This window comes from Pan paniscus, chromosome Y (genome assembly GCF_029289425.2).
Source record: "Pan paniscus chromosome Y, NHGRI_mPanPan1-v2.0_pri, whole genome shotgun sequence".
NCBI lineage: Eukaryota > Metazoa > Chordata > Mammalia > Primates > Hominidae > Pan > Pan paniscus.
The window spans coordinates 41,089,136-41,107,596 of NC_073273.2; the positions used below are offsets into that span (position 1 = coordinate 41,089,136).

An 18,461-nucleotide genomic window follows, 5' to 3' on the forward strand; every position below is an offset into this window, starting at 1 on the left:
TCAGTAGAATTTCTTGCTGTCACTAGAAGGTTTACTCACCTAAGGCTTTCTATTTGAAACCATTAAGGCATCAGTTTGTTGAACACAACTCAAAACATAGAGACACAAGAATGAACAGTGGTAGAAATAACACAACCAAATACTCATTTTCAGGCAGTGTCATCTCAGGAGCTTCACCAAACAGGGCTTGGTTTTCCAAAATCAGGCCAGCAGAGCCTCCTCAACTGTGCAGCTGGCCAAAGCTAAAGAAACCATCCCATTACCAAATGTATTTATCCATTTGTAGCCTATGTGAGAGCTACCACTTAGCATTTACAAAGAAAAAGGTATTCAAAGAATAGCAAAAGTAAATAAAATATTCCACCTACCAAGAAAGAACAGATGCATAATTGTTTGTACAAAGCATTAGAAAATAGTGTGATATTTTATTATTAAAATGCTGTTGAAAAGTTTATACATATGTGTCTGGCCATATATATCTTCTATCATTACTTAAGGCAAAAGAAAGAACAAAACCTCAAAATAATAACCCAAGGAACCATTAAACCCTGTGTGCCTCTGAAGATCAAGGAAAAGCCTAGGAAAGGACTTTTTCTTACGTGTTTCTCATTTTTTTCTTTTTTCTCTTTTTCTATAAATAGCAAGTATATTTTTCTCATGGAACTCTATGAAGATTCTATAACTTCTTTTCATGTAGAAATGAGATATCATGTAAGATGTACTAAATCACTTTTAATCATAATCCCCTGTAAAAGCTAAAGCTATTCATTTAACAGGAACTCTTCTTTCCCTTAAGATGTCACAAGACTGTCATGTTGTGGTACATATTGCTAGCAGGAGACAATTGGAAATATGAACAGATACTTGAATTCATATTATAGACAGACAAAACCAGCATGGATGCCACACATCAGTTCCTTTGCAGTTTCATGGAGAGCCTATTTGTGGTTGCTCAGGTGGGGTCATACATTGCTTGCAGAAATTGCCTGATCATAGCTCTATGAAAAATGAATTGGGAATGAAATCTTACCAAGACACCTCTGTGTAGCAAAGAAATGTTGCTTCATGTGTGCTAAGTTCAGATCATAATATTTCACATATTTATATATAGAGAATCGCTTTCAAATTTAACCCAACATAAGCAACAGGATTTGGAAGTGATTTTATGTATTTCTAAAAACAGTTTTCTTTTTTCTAGAGGTCACTCCCAAACACTGATATATCACTATAGTTTGAGTGTATGGATTCAGTAATCAAAGTTGTTATTGCAAAAGAGTCAGGTAGCTGGACAATTTTCATGGGGAATCCCCACTTTAGTAGAGGCATTTAACATTGGATTTCTAGAATAACCCAAAATGCAGCTAAGGGACATGATCTTCAAACATCTTTGGCTACTGTTTCTTGGTAATGCAGTAATCTTTGAAAGACAAAATATAGAGCAACCATTGCTACTGTGTTTCCTGCTGCTTTGTAATACTACAAACTTTCCTGAAAATGAGTAATAAGAAAATCACAAGCTGTTGGAGAGACAAATCTCTGATCCCCAAGTAACCAATTTAAAATGGGTGAATAAATTCCATTCAGTGTCTTGTCAGTGAAGATATCCTAATTTCCCCAAAAACCTATACAAAGCAGTTTTAATGTTCTATCCTTTTCCCCCCATTCTTCTTAATATCTGTTATTTGGTGGTCAGATAAATCCACAAAAGGTGATATTTTCAGACAAGCATATGTTTTATCCTATAAATGACATAAACGATTTTTAAAAACCTGTTTACTGATAAATAAGGGACTAGGTGCTTAAACAAAAGACACACATGTCTTCCTTTAATCTGATTAGCTAAGCTGAGCAGGTACTTCATCAGCCAAATCCTCCGGCAGCTGCTAGGGAACACAGAGCTGTATTTACTCCAAGGGGCATAGCCCCACCAAAGGCAAGCTTTCTTCTTTTTTGGCAGGGTCCTGAAATAGGAAGCAACTCTTCCCAAATATATTCAAAGGGCAAGAACTACAGAACAGGACTTGTATTTTGTTTTCTCTGCTGATTCTTTGTGTGTGTCTGTGTGTGTGTGTCTAATTCAACAAGTTTTAAATAGATTCCACTTTTAGGACCTATCTCTGTGTTGCAATTTCATGAAAACTAACATGTACAAATCAAAGTTTTCTAAAACAATGGTCTCCTAAGAATGCTCTACATGCATCTGTGCAACCTGACAGGGAGAAATAGGCCACACAAAACTTCTGAGTCTTCCATTTGACATCACATATTCCTACAAATGAAAATCTTACGTCAGAAAATCCCATGTCTTTGTTTACATGTAATTAAGAAGAAAAGCCTCTTTTGCTGTAGAGGAACTAAGGTGGTAGGACTAATATGTGTTTGAAAGCACAACCTTGCTAAAAGTTCTTTCAAACTGAAAACACAAATAAAAGCTTTTCTCTTTTTTGTTTGTCTGCAGTTTTTGTTTGAGCTCACAGCTATATACATTTTTATTTTTTACGAAGTTTCTTAAATATAGTTCAGGCTGGCAGAATACCTCCTTCCACAGAACCCTACAATTTTTCTGCACAGTCAATTCGCTTACTTTGATAATAAAATTCTGCATTTCCTTCTTTCTGGATTACAGCTCCATGTGCTGTGTAAAAGCCCATAGAGTCTTTCTTCACTTAAGAAGAGCCATCCATTGTGTAGCCCACATAAAAATGTTTAAATCTCCATTGTAATTAAAAAATATTAAGTGTCCCTGGCTGAGCTTTGGAAGTGTGTGCTGCTACCATGATGTTGGAAACACACAGTTCCTTGAAATGGTGATGTCCTAGTCACACGAAACATCTGTTGGCATGGTTTAGATCTTAAAGCAGTATTGTAACAGAAACATATACTTTTCACATTTCATATGCTCAGAAATTGATCTCACAATACTGGAAAATGCCAATGAGAAGGGTCTGCTGGGACAGGATGACTGCCCTTTTGCATTTTTATCTAAAGTCAGTGGCACAAAAACATTCCTGGTTTGGAGATTTTCTTTCTCCTTATTTGTCTCTTTTACATTGCTGAGCAGTAGGGGCAGAGGGATAGGAAGGGAAATAGGGCAAAGCTATACTCTAGTGGTGGAATGTCCGTGGGGTAAATTTGTACTGTTTTGTCCTCCACTGAAGGTGTTAAAAGTGTGCAAAGGCTGCATCCCCGTCAGTGTGTTTGGAATCATAGTGATGGTGTTTGGCGTCATAAGTGGGATGTCATCTGGCGACCGGCGCAGCGTGAGGGTGTAGTCTGGAGGGCAGGTGAGCCTCAGCGCGTCGTGTGCCTGCAGCGACTCACACTCGTGATCGTGTTCCAGCTGCTTCATCTGCAGAGACATGATCTCTTCGTTCTGGATGTGAGCGATATCATTTGTGGTGTTTCTCTGGGGACTGGGGCGCCTGTGAGTCTCATGGCGCCTCTTGTCCTTTTTGTAGTACAGCGCCGCAAAGGCTAAGATGTTGAGGAAGAGGAGCGACGCCCCGACGGCAATGGTGACACTTAAGTCGGTGGAATAATCTCGTTTGGTTTCAATGAGGACAGTTGTGTCCTCGGGCCCTGTTTTGTGAGGGTCCTTAGAGTGTTTGGGATTGTTGGCAGGAGTGATTGCTGGGCGTTTGGTGGTTGGCCATATCTTGGCGGGAGATCGCCGGGTGCCATAGGGAAATGATGTCATGTCTGGTGGAGGAACCTTTGTGGTTGTTGAAACATACTGGAATATCTCGTTCAAGTTGTGCAAATGAGGAACGAGTTCCAACCAGAAAGCCACTTTCGTTGCCCGGTAGTGATCTCTCACTCTGGGTTTCAACCCAATATGCAGATAGAGCTGGTCTTTGGGATTATACTTGGACCAGGCCACTTCTTGAAAGCGATTGGGTTTTGTATGAATGAACTTGGTATCCTGAGGAACTGGTTGGTTTGGATCACTGGGGATAGAAGGAAGAAAAAAAGAAAGGTCATATTCTTCCACATGTGATATGAAATTATCTTAAACCAATAAATCAGGAAGTTACAACCTGCTCTTCATATATATTTATCAATGAGCACAAAATACCCAAGCAGCAAAGGTACATTCTGCTTTAATCCTAGGCATGTCTATCATGTTGTCTTTTCCTTTAAAATTTGCTCTTATTTTTCTTTTAAATATAAATCCTGACAGCATCATTATGCAATTTTTATAACATGTTTACTATTTTTTAATGCATCAAATGATCTTCAAAAATAAAGGAAAACTAAGTGTCCTGGGAAAAATTTCAGTATTTCAAGTTTCACTGTTTCTGAACTGCAAAACTAATCCAGGAGTGATTTGCCCCAGAGGGGTATTTGGGAAGGTCTGGAGACATTTTTGGTTTTTGTAGACAGAGGGCAGTTCCTATGAAGGGTGGCGGTGAGGGATGCTACTAAACACCCTCTGGTGCACAGGAGAGACCCCCACAGCAAAGAAGTTATCTGGACCCAAATGTTAACAGTACTCAGGTTGAGAAATTCTGATTAAGAATTTTTCAACAAGTGGGCATTCTCTTTCTTACTCAATAATTGCATTTGAAGTAAATGAACAGATATTGCAGTTACAGCAATGAAAATTGATATTAACGCAAAATAAAATAGGATTTATAATTAAAAGCTGCAAGTCAACACACGCATCATTTGTTTGCTCTCTATTTGAAAGTGAAATACATATGCATGTGGACAATATTTGAAGACAGAGTCCAGAAAAGATGAAAGCACATTACAGCAGCTGTAAGAAGTTTGTTAAAATTGTACATATATTTACGGCAAGGTTAACATATTTAGTATAAATAAGACACCCAGAAACAAGCTGAGGGCTGCTGCAGATGCTAAATTGTGCTTGGAAGCTATACACTGAAGAATTATCTTATTATTATTTGCACAAGTGGGCAGAGGTAGAAGGAGAATCATAAAAATTTGGAGATAATTCATAAAGCATAGAGCCTTTAAACATCTTTGCAACTAACCCTTTTAAGATAACATTTCCCCTTCAAAAAACAAATATACCAAATTCTCATTTCTACCTTTCCTTATGGTTGATAAAGTAAGCTATAAAACCAATTACATCTTAAGGTTTAATTGTTACAAAAAATTGAGATTGTGCATGGTAAAATGTCATCTAATGGTTAGTACTCAGCATTGAGATGTAATGTGCAGACCCAGGCAGGCAGGGAGTTGCAACATCCTGATCAATGGTTCCAGGTGTAATCTAAAGTCCATCCTCCAAGTAACTCTTCCTTAGGGGGACTTTTGTGAAGTTGCCTCCAACCATTGCATATTGGCCTGTATGGCAGAAGGCTACAGGACCAAGGAAGAGTATATATCTAGTCATTGCCAGACATTGTGCAGGATTTGAACAATATACTTGACTCAGAGATGCCACATGTGCTAAAGGAAGATTTTCTCCCCTCAATCTGAGTCTGTGGTGGTCATAAAGGAAATAATGTCCCTGTATTCAAATTTCTGAAGCTCTGGCTCATTAACAGCTGTGAAATATTGAGCAAATTTTCCAGCCATTGTTGGCCTTAACTTACCCATCTACATAGAGAATAAGAATATCAGGCTTGGAGACACGTGATGAAGGTTGAAAGATAATGACAAAATGTCTGACATACGGTAAGAATTCAGGAAATATTATCCCCTCTCTTCCAATATAAAAATTAGAACACCTACAATATTGCAAGGGAGGGGGAACTAGGGAGTGATGGAGTGATATACTGTGTATCATAGTACATACTATAATTCTATATTATGTACATTATAGAGTATACAAAAGTATACTGTATATTACATACTATATATAAGTATACTGTGTACCAGAGTTTATACTGTATACTAACCATATACTATATGCAGTATATATATGTATGTATAACATATGTACATATGCGTACATGTATATCTATCTATAGATACAGATATAAGTTGTATAATGTAATAGAGAAGAAAAAGTATGTTGACCTCTACCTTTTACTTGAATGCACACTAACTGCTGTGCTTTCATGTTACTAACAGAGTGAGAACAAATACATGTATAAAATCACATAAGTGATATTAATTCATAAACAATATATTTGAAAAGTCTACTGCTTTTTATTTGGAATGCATATATTTTGATATGGCTTTGAAAAAATACTGGATTCATTTTATCATCTCATGTTTCTTTTGCTTCTTTAAGCCTTCTGAAATAATTATAAAATTTTTACTTAATTAATGTGTGTTGAAAGAAAAATAAATGAATAAATATTTTAGGAAAAACTTCGTACTAATATTTGTTATTAATTTTTAGTGTTCTAAAGAAACAAATGGAAGTGAAGATTCCTCGTTTTTTTCATGGATCCAATTTTTCTAAATTGGGTCTATTAGATGTGTGGCTATCTCATCTACTAAGCACTGAGAATCTAGGAAAAGGAGTATTCTGTTCATGTTGACTACTAGGCAATTTTTGAAGGATTCAGGGTATATTCGAAAGGTAAAGAAAAAATATTTATTCTGTTCTTTAAAAAATAAATAAAAAACATGTATTCTTGAAGAATAAAGGAGAGGATTTGGGAAATCCAGATAAGTGAGCTGCTGCCCGATGTAATCTGTCTATTAAAGATCTCAGGGATGCATAGCCAGAATTCTTAAGCACTGATAAGCTTGTGGAGATTATGACAGCCCACGTCATTCTCCCTTACCAAACCCTGCAGACAGTGAGGTCTAGATGTGTGATATCAGTGTTTTATTTTTTTAGTTTTTATTCAGCATAAGAAATGTTTAAATTCCTGTGAGTAAAATTAAAGATTGTAATGACTGAGGATAGAAACGCTAGTTGGTGTCTCTAGTAAAAGACTCAATGCCTGTCTTCCTCCTTATCCCCTAGCACCTAACACAGCCATTTCCAGCTGTTCTATTTGAGATGTCGTCTTGGCAGGAGAGACTCAAGTGCATTTCTAAGGTCTTGTTCATTTCTTTAGCTAGAGATGGATATAGTACTATGATCTCTCTAAAAATATCCATGAACACTCTCAGCTGTTCCTTTAAGTAGCATAGGTTTTCCTTATATCCAAAACATTGTTAGCAAACTAGTTTATTATGCATTCAGTGACTCCTCCACCACACCTGGGGAGGATGTTCATTCATTCAGCTTAAAATCCCTTTTTGGTACTAAAGGTCGCCTTTACAACTAGAATTATGCTGCAACTCTCTGTAACCAATCCCTGCTAAACACTTCATTGGGACTTCTTTTTTCCTCAACAGATTTAGCAATGGTTGAATATAAATTATTGATGGAATAGAGAACATTCAACAGCAGTGATGGTGTCTGATGCAAAAAAGATAGAAATCAATCTGATGTACAAGCCTCAGACTCAGTGCAACAACATAAAAAATGAAAATATATGTTGATCTGATTTTCCATTACAAAACTCTCTTCCCATTTCTGACTTCCAATAGCACACAACTTCTTCTATTACATATTATAATCTATTGTTTGATTACTTTAAAGCACTGCTCTTTATCATATCTTATAAAAAGACCAAGATTTGGCTGGGCGCAGTGGCTCAAGCCTATAATCCCAGCACTTAGAGAGGCTGGGGTGCACAGATCATGAGGTCAGAAGTTTGAGACCAGGACAACATGGTGAAACCCTGTTTCTACTAAAAATAAAATTAGCTGGGTACACTGATGGGAGCTTGTAATCCCAGCTACTTGGGATACTGAGACAGGATAATTGCTTGAACCCAGAGGCGGAGGTTGCAGTGAGCTGATATCACATGAGATCGCACCACCACACTCCAGCCTGTGTGACACAGAAAGACTCTGTCTTGGAAGAAAAAAAAAAGACCAAGGTTCCCCCACTCCTTTTTGCTGATCTCTTTCCACACAGAGCTCAAAATGAGAGAATCCTGGATCAATGGGCACCTGCATTTTATTGATCAGCTTAGACAAACCCCTTTTCTCCTATTTCCCAAATAATTTTAGAGGAAAATAAGTTTAATTCTCTAGAGACCCTTTCAAACCTCAGAGTTAGTTTTCACTTTTGCTTGATGGTGCTTCTCATTTCCAAAAATGGTTTTAATCTACCTTATTTCTACAATGGCTTTGCATGTTTGGGCTTACTCAGTTCTCTTCAAGCATGATTTTAGTCCCGTGACCTGGACTAACATTGAAACACCTCCTTGCTACAGGGGAGAATCACCCTCAGGCACAGGCCTGGGCACTTGCTTCCCTATTCAAAATAATAATTAAAAAGTAGCAAGGATTATTTGAGGCCCTGGCATTCACTGATTTCAACATCCTGTCTTGATCAAGGTTTTCATGGTTTAGAGCTTCTGCAGCAACTTTCTTCTCGTGTCTACTGTGTGTGCTTGCTGAATCTGCCTTTCTAAGATGGGAGGGCCCTCTTACCTAATGTTAACATGAAAATATACAGGTGACATGATTTGTAAGCAAGGATCCAATTGTCCCTCCCTCCCTCCTTCTTTCCTTCCTCCCCTACTCCCTTCCCTCTTTTATCTCTCACCGCCCCTTTCCCTGTTTTTCTTCTTTCCCTTACCCATCCCTCCCTTCCCTCAATCCTTTCTTCCTGTCCTCCTCCATTCCCTCTTTTTTCTCCCTCTCTTCCTTTCTTCCTCTCTCCCTTCCTTCTTTTTTGTCTCCATTCATTTTTATCCTTGCCTCTCTCCCTAATCTCTCTTTCCTTCCTTCCTCTCTTCTTTCTTCCTCCTCCCTTCCTCTCTTTCTTTTCTCTCACTTTCTTTTCTTTGCTTCCTTCTTTTCTTCCTTCCTTCCTCCCTTCCTTCCTTTCACCTTCCATCCCTTCCTTCCCTTCTTACATCTTTCATTTCTCTTCTCCCTCTTCCCTCTTTCTTTCCTTACTTCCTCCCTTCCTTTACTCCTTTCTTGATTCCCTCCCTTCCTCTCTCTCTCTTCTTTCCCTCCCACCCCTCCTCCCTCTTTCCTCCCTCCTTCCCTTCTTTCCTTCATCACAATTCTCCTTCCTTCAGTCCCTTCATCCTCCCTTCCTAATTTTTCCTGACATGCACATTCCAACATCATTTTTCTGTGATCATCCAAATTCCAAAGGTATATGCATACCAGGTATATGTACTTTAAAACTCATAGTAAGAGTCAGAACCATCTGCTTTGAGATGTCTGTAAAGAAGCATCCAGGCACCATCCACTTCATCTCCACAAACATTTGTCATCAGGAGACTGTGCTATGCCTGCAGGTTTAAAACACATGACATGATGACCACTGAGAGTGGGGAAGCATGTCCTGGCACAATGTGATTCTCTCTCCACAGCACTGTGTACTGACAGACACTCTGGGAGCTAATCTTGTTTCCTCCTGTCACCTCCAGTGCTGGAAGGGAACAGTGAGGATATGCAGAAATACCCTCTCCTTTTCTGTGAGTCATTGTCTGAGTGTGTGCTCTGTAGAATGGTGTTAAACTTGCCAGGTCACACCATGACAGCAGATGAGATACATCCCATGTTTTCTCCTTACAGGTATCAGTTTCATTTGTTCTCTGCACCTGACGACCAGGGAGTCTTTCTCTGCCCTGGAGGGATCAGGCCACCATCCAATTTACAATAAGCAAATAACTAGCAACAGTTAAATTCCCCATTCCCTTCTCTTATAGGGCTGCCAAAGAAGTGTGATCACTTAAAACATTTATATTTGAATCCACATCATGCATTTCACATGACATGTAAGTTCTGAGTAACTTCCTTGATGAATCATTTGAGTCATTCTAATACCTTTCCAATGAAACAAGAGAACTCATTGCATTAATACAGTCTGTTATTTCAGGGATGTTTCCCATGGATGGAAGAAACAAAAATAGAGGCTTCAGACAGACTGACATTCAGGCTCTCATTACCTCAGTGAACTCTCTACCTGAAGCTTTTAATTTGAGTAGCATCAGAGAATCTCTGCTCTGTGGTTTTTCCTTCCTCCTCTCTTCCAGTGATGTCAGGGCCTTCACAAAAGCTAGAAGCACCCTCAACACAGACCATGAATGGCAATGTGAATGTACTCCCTACATGCAGGGTGGAAATCACAGGCTCTAAACCAGGTGACTTTAAGAAATAGATTCATGGCATTAAAAAGCACTCAGTAACAGAGAGATCACTGGTATTCTCACGGCTCTTTCAGACTTTCATGATATCTTGGTAAAAGCATCCATTTGATGCCAGTCATGATAATAATCACCTCATAAAACAAATTAACTTCCTTTATCTTTTCCTATCTTTTTTTTCTTTTTCTTTTTTAATAATGACATAGCCAGCCTCAGTATCATAGTCTTTGGGAGTCAGGAGGAGTTAATGAGAATTTAACAGCATTATTTAGATTTCACTATTGTTTTAATGGTTCTATAAAATATATGAAGACTGGTAGGTGGAGCCAAGATGGCTGCATAGGAACAGCTCCAGTCTACACGTCCCAGCATGAGCGATGTAGAAGATGGGTGATTTCTGCATTTCCAACTGAGGTACCGGGTTCATCTCACTGGGGAGTATCAGACAGTGGGCACAGGACAGTGGGTACAGTGCACCAAGTGTGAGCTGAAGCAGGGCGAGGCATCGCCTCACCTGGGAAGTGCAAGGGGTCAGGGAATTCCCTTTCCTAGTCAAAGAAAGGGGTAACAGATGGCACTTGGGACATTGGATCACTCCCACCCTAATACTGCGTGTTGTGGGAAGTCAGGGACACCAAACGGAGGGACTGGCTGAAGCCATGGCAGAAGAACATGGATTCTGAAGATTTCATGGACATTTATTAGTTCCCCAAATTAATACTTTTATAATTTCTTATGCCTGCCTTTACTGCAATCTCTAAACATAAATTGTAAAGATTTCATGGGCACTTATCACTTCCCCAATCAATACGCTTGTGATTTCCTATGCTTGTCTTTACTTTAATTTCTTAATCCTGTCAGCTGATGAGGATGTATGTTGCCTCAGGACCATGTGATAATTGCATTAACTGCACAAATTGTAGAACATGTGCGTTTAAACAATATGAAATCTGGGCACCTTGAAAAAAGAACAGGATAACAGCAATTGTTCAGGGAATAAGAGAGATAACCTTAAACTCTGACCACCGGTGAGCTAGACAGAACAGAGTCATATTTCTCTTCTTTCAAAAGCCAATGGGAAAAATATTGCTGAATTCTTTTTCTCAGCAAGGAACATCCCTGGGAAAGAGAATACACGCCTGGAAGTATAGGCCTATAAACAGCCCCCCTAGGTGAGCCCATCTCTTATGGTTGAGGCCGTAGGGGTGAAATAGACCCCAGTCTCCCATAGTGCTCCCAGGCTTATTAGGAAGAGGAAATTCCTGCCTAATAAATATTTGGTCAGACCAGTTGCTCTCAAAACCCTGTCTCCTGATAAGATGTTGTCAATGACAATGGTGCTCGAAACTTCATTAGCAATTTTAATTTCGCCCCACTGCCATGGTCCTGTGATCTCGCCCTGCCTCCATTTGCCTTGTGATATTCCATTACTTTGTAAAGTACTTGATGTCTGTGACCCACACCTATTCGCACACTCCCTCCCCTTTTGAAAATCCCTAATAAAAACTTGCTGGTTTTGCGGCTTGTGGGGCATCATTTGTTTTGTAGAGACTGACTCTCACTATGTTGCCCAGGGTGGTCTTAAACTCTTGACCTCCTTAGGCAGTCCTCCAGCCTCGGCCTCCCAAAGTGCTGGGGTTACAGGCATAAGCCACGCTGCCTGGCACAGCCATACAGATTTTGGCACTCTGGTAACAGCAGCCCAAGCTAACTAATAAACAAGGTTTACTTAGAAAAAATTATGAATTTGATTTAAATCATTTCTTCATGCAGGAAAGAACCTTTCAGTGATAGACGAGCATCTCCATCAACTGTTGGTCCCTCCTCTGTTCTCCTCCTGGTAGCCATTCTCAGACCAAATCTACACAGTCTGATTTTGGAAAGTTGATATCCAGATGATACATTTTCCACTTCAAAAACATGCTACATGCTATATGTTTGCCAAAAAAATCAACCAACCAAACAAACAAACAAAAAACGTGTCCTCTGATCTTATCAGAATTACTGTGTACAGCTCATGCATGGCAGGGCCACTGCAGTCTGAGAGCCTCATTCCACATGGGAAGATTGACCCTCCCTGGGTGACATGCACATGTTGCTCTTCTATTCAGTTTAAAGAAACTCAGGGTGGATGACGGTGGCACACACAGGTAGAACAGAATGATACTCCATTGATTTCCATAGTTACATTATTAGACAGGAGAAAATTAAAAGATGCCACAATATTTGGAGCTATTTAGGATGCTTTTGTTTCTTTTCTCCCATGGTTTGAAGAGAATCCACTCAGTAGAATATTGGCAGACTCTGTTGTATGTGTGTTTTTTGTATATTTTCTACTATATTTAGGTCAATAAATGAGCTTTCCTGTGACATACGTGTGTGTATGTGTTTATATATGCATGACATATAACAATATAATACAAATATCATATATTTTTCTTTGTTTGCTCTCTATTTATACAGCAAAGGAAATACAAATATATATGTATATGTACATAAATTTGTACTTGTATATATAGCATGTATATATTTGTAGTTGTTTGTATTTCTATATTGTATATATAGTATATGCATATATAGTATATATATATTACTATTTATATATGTATACACACAGAAATATACTGGTATTTATGTGTATATATATACAAATGCAAATATATATATAATATATATTATACATGTGGGAATAGTTCTCTTCTCTCTATATATGTTAAATATATATAGGAATATTTATTTATATTTCTCTATAAATATTGTGACAATTGTTTGTATTCATACGGTCAGGCAATCTAAACAATTCCCCAAGTGGTAGCTCAGGTGACATAGCAAAATCCTCTTTCTAACAAAATAAATTTTAAAATTAGCTGGGTATGGTGGCATTCACCTGTAGTCCCAGCTATTCAGAAGGGTGAGGAGGGAGGATCTGTTGAGACCAGGAGTTTCAGAACAGCTTGGGCAACATAGGAAACCCTGTCTCTACAGAAATCCATGTAAGGGCATGGTGGTGCATGTCTGTAGTCCCAGCTGCTTGAGATGCTGAGATGTGAGGATCAAATAAATCCATGATTTCTAGGCCACCGTGAGCTATGCTTGCACCATTGCACTCCAGCCTAGACAACAGAGTGAGAACTTGTCTCTACAAAAAAATAAAAAAAAAAAAACATTAGCCAGCCATGGCAGTCACCTGTAATCCAAGGTACTCAGGAGGCTGAGGCAGGAGAATGGCTTGAGCCTAGGAGTTCAAGGCTGTAGTGTGCTATGTTGTATCACTGCACACCAGCCTGGACAGCAGAGTGAGACTGTGTCTCTTCAACAACAGTAAGAACAAAAGCAAAATTGATCAGCCGTTAACAGAACCATTATATATGTGTAAGTCCTGCACCTGCAAGTAGGAATTCTAGAATTTCTAATGGGCAATTAGAAATCTAGTAAAAATCTGGTTTGACACTAAAGTGTTTTAGGAGTAAAACAGTTTGGTAATAAAGAAAATTTGAGTTCTCACAGATGATGGGGGAGAAGCTGCCTGTTACTGCTGTGTGTGTAAGCGTGTGTCTGTGTGTATATGTGTGCATGCATGTGTATGTATGTGTATGCGTGTGTGCTCCTGCACGTGGCAGTAGAAGCAACACCTATATTGAGGACACAAACAAGTGGCAAGGATAGTGATACCCCAACACGAGGATGAACGTACCCAGTTTTGGCGAAGTTCGTCCAGTAGGTCATGACCACGGCGCTCAGCATGACGTCGTTCTTGGAGAAATTACAACGGAAGAGCTCGGTGGGACCGATCATGGGGATGCCGAAGACATAGGGGACTTCATCGCCATGGGCCGAATCTGCCCAGCTGGGCTTCATTTCGCTTTGGCAGTGATGATAGAAGGCATAGAAGTAGGTGGGGGAGCCGTACTGCGCGTGCAGGTCGGCGGTGGCCACGGCGGGGGCCCCCCACTGATGGTCAGTAAAGAGAGCCACCAGGGTTTTCCGCCGCGTCTCCGGGTTTTCCTTATCGGCCCAGTCTGTGTACATGAACTTGATAGTCTCCCGCAAAATGTCTTTCCCTTCAGGGTAGCCGTAAAGGTTGTCCACGAAGTTGGACACGGAGAAGTCAAAGTCGTTGGGCGTCACACCGTCCTCGTTATCCACGATGCCGTCCACGAACTTCAGGCCTTCCCCTTGGTTGACGCCCAGCATGATGTCATAGTTGAGGAACTCGCCTTGCTCCATCAGGATCTGGGGGTCGTCTGGGATGACGTCGCCGTCAATCACCGGCCCAAAGGCTATGTGGTAGGTGGCCGGGGTGATGGTCTGCTGGATGAGCTCCTTGTAGTTCTTGTTCTTCAGACATTCTACCATGTCCGTGGTGTCCAGCATGTTGCAGCCGACCTTGTCTGCCAATATCCGAGTGTACTTGGCCGGCTGGTAGTTCACTGCCCAGCTGGACAGGGCGGTGCCGCTCTGAATGATGGCCTTCTGGAAGAGACCTGCAGGTGCAAAATTGTGGACATGCAAATGAAAACCCACAGGACAGAAATGCAGCTTTTACTGAGCAATGAAGGCTGTGATTGTCTCGCAAGCATGTGAATTTCTGGATGTAGTAGCATTCAGCTCTGTCAGAGGGCTCTTTTACCCATTTTCATTTTGATTCCCTCCCCCTGAACATTCATTTTAGGAAATGTTATTCTACACACACACACACACACACACACACACACACACACACACACGAGTTTAAGGAAATGAAACCACATTGAGGCTTTTCATGCACTGGTAAAATACATGTGATTTCTTTTTTTCTTCCTCAATTTAGTGTCATTTTTGCTTCCTTGCCTCCAGATGCCATATATAATAACGCAACAGCAACTACATTCCCATTTCCAAACGGGAAAATAAACAAACAAAAAAAACAGGCCTTAAACTAGTAAAAGGTCAAAGGCTATCTTGTCTCACAAACAAATCCAGGTGTCTCTTCATTATGGGAAAAAATAAATCCAGTTGAATGAATTTCAGAGTGCTAATTTAGAAATGCATTTCTATCCTGCGTCTAATGAAGATATTACGGTTTGGGAATTAATGTAAATGCATTAGCTTAGCTATGCCTAATCCTCAACCAGGTACCCAACTAACAAGTATTTTTTGTCATTTTCTTCAAAACTATATCCACTGGTAACTCAGAGATATTTTTGTTTTGTTTTGTTTTTGGTTTTGTTTTTGGTTTTGTTTTTTTGCCACATAGGAAAAATTCTCCACTTGGTGAGAAACTTGAAAAAGCATGGGCAATTTTAGGAGTAAAATTCTGTGTAGCTTAAAATTCCATCAGCTCAGTCTACTACATGAATGTCCAGAAGTATAAAATCTGTATTTTTAATCGTAACAGGACAAGAGATGGCAGGCCGTAAAAATCACAGCATTCCATTTACGATCACTTCCTGACGTTTCTGTAAATCCCAGACTGAGTCAGGCAGTAAAGAATAAAGCATTCAGCTGTAAGTCCAGATGCCGTGTTGATTTTTCATGTCATGGAAGCAATCAAATATGAGGAAAATGTGATTGTCATCAGGAAGATGTGATTTTTAAAGACTAAAGGATTGCCCAAAGATGACACACAGGACTGCAACTTGAAACCAATATGGCTTTAACCATTATGTCAGCAAAGCCATCTTGGAAACATTTCTGTCAGAAATGTACAAGTATTGACTTGAGTACTTGGCTCTGAAGATTATTTTAAAATGTCCAAAAGAAAAAAATGTCAATATGTAATCTGTTGGATACTTTCATTAGTTAAAACATTCAGAATTAGATAAAAATGCTCTGAGATGTTCCTTTTCTACCCTTCTTATAACTACTGGCAATAATCTAGGTAGCAGCATATTTGTGTGTGTATATATATATATATATACTCACATATATATACACATATATATACACACACATATATTACACACACACATATACACACACACACACATATATAAGTAACATATATAAAACAGTTATTTGTATGTTAGGGAAGTAATATAACTCCTGATGACACTAAAAAACTTGGATAATGAAAAAAAATCACTCATAAGTCAAACATTAAAGCACAACTCACCTTAGCAAAATGAGTATGTTGGGAATTAACATAATTCTTTCTTACATCTTTCTCTTCCATTCAAACATTGTTTTGAATAGCTGAGCCCAATATTTATATAGTTGTCTACACTGCATTTTTCCAGCTGTTGAATATCTTAGATAAATTATTATTCTTTTGAGTTATTGCATATGGTTTCTAATAACTTTCATCTCCTTTTGATCTTGTAGCTTTTCCATTTCATTCTTTGCTATGATAATAATACTGGGGTGAATACCTTCATAAAACTATCTCTTTCCACAGGTACTTTGCCTTCATTAGACTAGAATTCCTAAGGCCAACAATTTGGGTATTTTTATCTTTATCTTTATTTCAGACAGAGTGTCTCTCTGCTACCCAGGCTGGAGTGCAGTGGCATGATCTTGGCTTGCTGCAGCCTCTGCCATCCAGGCCCAACTGATCCTCCCATTTCAACATCCCAAGTAGCTGGGACTACAGGTGTGTACCACCACACCTGGCTAATTTTTGTAATGTTTTGCAGAGATAAGGTTTTGCTTTGTTGCCCAGGCTGTTCTTGAATTCCTGGACTCAAGCAATCCTCACACCTCAGCCTCCCAAAGTACTGGGATGATAGGCAGGAGCCACAGTGCCGGGCTCATATTTTTCATAATTCTTGATAATACTGATGGGCTGTTTAGAAGCACTGCCTTGCATAAATGACCAACAAAAAGGTATTTTTGCAGCAAATAATAACTTCCAACCTGCTGACTTAAATAATTAACACTTTCCTCTAATTAGTGTGGCTTACATGTGTTTCATTACTCCTGAAGTTTGTTCTGACTGCTTTCTAAATCTACAACTGTCATATCAACTGAGAAATGTGAATATCTATGTATTTTCAAAAATGCCATAGAAATCTCTATGCCAAATGGTTCAGCAGATTATTCATTGTTCCTGTTTTTAAAATAAAGTTACTACAAATATGAGCCTTTCCTCTTCCCTGTTATTAGCACTAGTTTGAGGTCAAAAGTCATTTGGTCTCCTGGGCAAAACATTATGAACTACGGACTCAAGGAATTCAGAGTTTGGAGGATTTTAGGAAATCCTCATCTGTCCCATCTTGCTAAAGAAGACACTGAGGAGCATAGTGATCTAGAAACTTGTTCAGATGGTGCAGGAAGGGAAGAAAGTCCTGCAGTTACTTTAAAGAAAGGTATTTTTTAATTTTATTTCTTTATGTTTAGACAGAGTCTCTCTCTGCCACCCAGGGTGAAGTGCAGTGACACCTTCAGAGCTCACTGCAGCCTTGACCTCCCTGGCTCAAGTGATCCTCCCTCCTTAGCCTCCCAAGCAACTGAGACCACAGGTGTCCACCACCATCCCTGGCTTGTTTTTATTTATTTATTTTTGTATAAATGTGGTCTCACTAAGTTGCACTGGCTGGGCTCAAACTCCTGGGCTCAAGCCATATTCCCCACTCAGCTTCCCAAACTGCTGGGATAACAGGCATGAGCCACCTTACCCAGCTGATAACTTTAATAAATAACAATTCCAGAGGCTGAGGCAGGCGGATCACATCAGGTCAAGAAGTTTGAGACCAGCTTGGCCAATATGGTAAAAAACCATCTCTACTACAAATAGAAAAATTAGCTGGGCATGGTGATGGGCACCTGTAAGCCCAGCTACTTGGGAAGCTGACGCAGGACAATCACTTTAAAACTGGGAGACAGAGGTTGACATGAGTGAAGATCATGATGCTGCACTCCTGCCTGAGTGACAGAGTGAGACTCCGTCTCAAAAAAAAAAAAGAAAAAAAAAGAAAAGAAAAATTCCATTAAGATTTTAAGTACTTCAGATGTAAATGGTCCAGTCAGTGTGGTGCCATTCTGAAGCCTACCAATGACACAGAACATATCACAATGCTGTGTTGATGACTGAGATGGCTATTATGAATATTCATTTGTACCTGGCCAGGTAACAGAGGACTGGATCTGTTCTGCAGATTTTCCTGCTTTCTCCTTTTAGGCCACAGCCAAGAATTGGTGATCAAGCTTCCAGAACCAATTGCCTCAAATTCCTGTGGACTTCTCTTTGAAGTTTCATCTGATACTGCAGAGAGTCTCCCTCTTGCATTAGCAGCAGGGAATTGCATTGAGTGAGCCTCAGGTGCTCTGGCAGGGCTCAGGGGTGTGGCTGTCTATGCTGACCACCACTTAGGCAGCATGAGCAATTACTACTTAGAGGCCCAAGTGCATATCTGGTTGGGTATGGTTGCCTATGCTAACTACCAC

The 18,461-nt window shown here is 39.6% G+C and overlaps 1 protein-coding gene across 11 annotated transcripts in view; it reads right to left on the minus strand.

Annotated features, from left to right (window-relative positions):
* Nucleotides 1-405: 405 nt before the first annotated feature.
* Nucleotides 406-18,461, minus strand: part of LOC100994646 (neuroligin-4, Y-linked) — a 293,763-nt gene continuing 275,707 nt past the window's right edge. For all 11 annotated transcript variants that reach the window (XM_055106975.2, XM_055106978.2, XM_057301221.2 and 8 more), the window contains 2 exons: nucleotides 13,792-14,581; nucleotides 406-3,947 (listed from right to left, as the gene is read on the minus strand). In XM_055106975.2, the coding sequence (XP_054962950.1) occupies nucleotides 3,098-3,947; nucleotides 13,792-14,581 (1,640 nt within the window). In that variant the 3' untranslated portion in view covers nucleotides 406-3,097. The remainder of the gene's footprint in view (nucleotides 3,948-13,791; nucleotides 14,582-18,461) is intronic.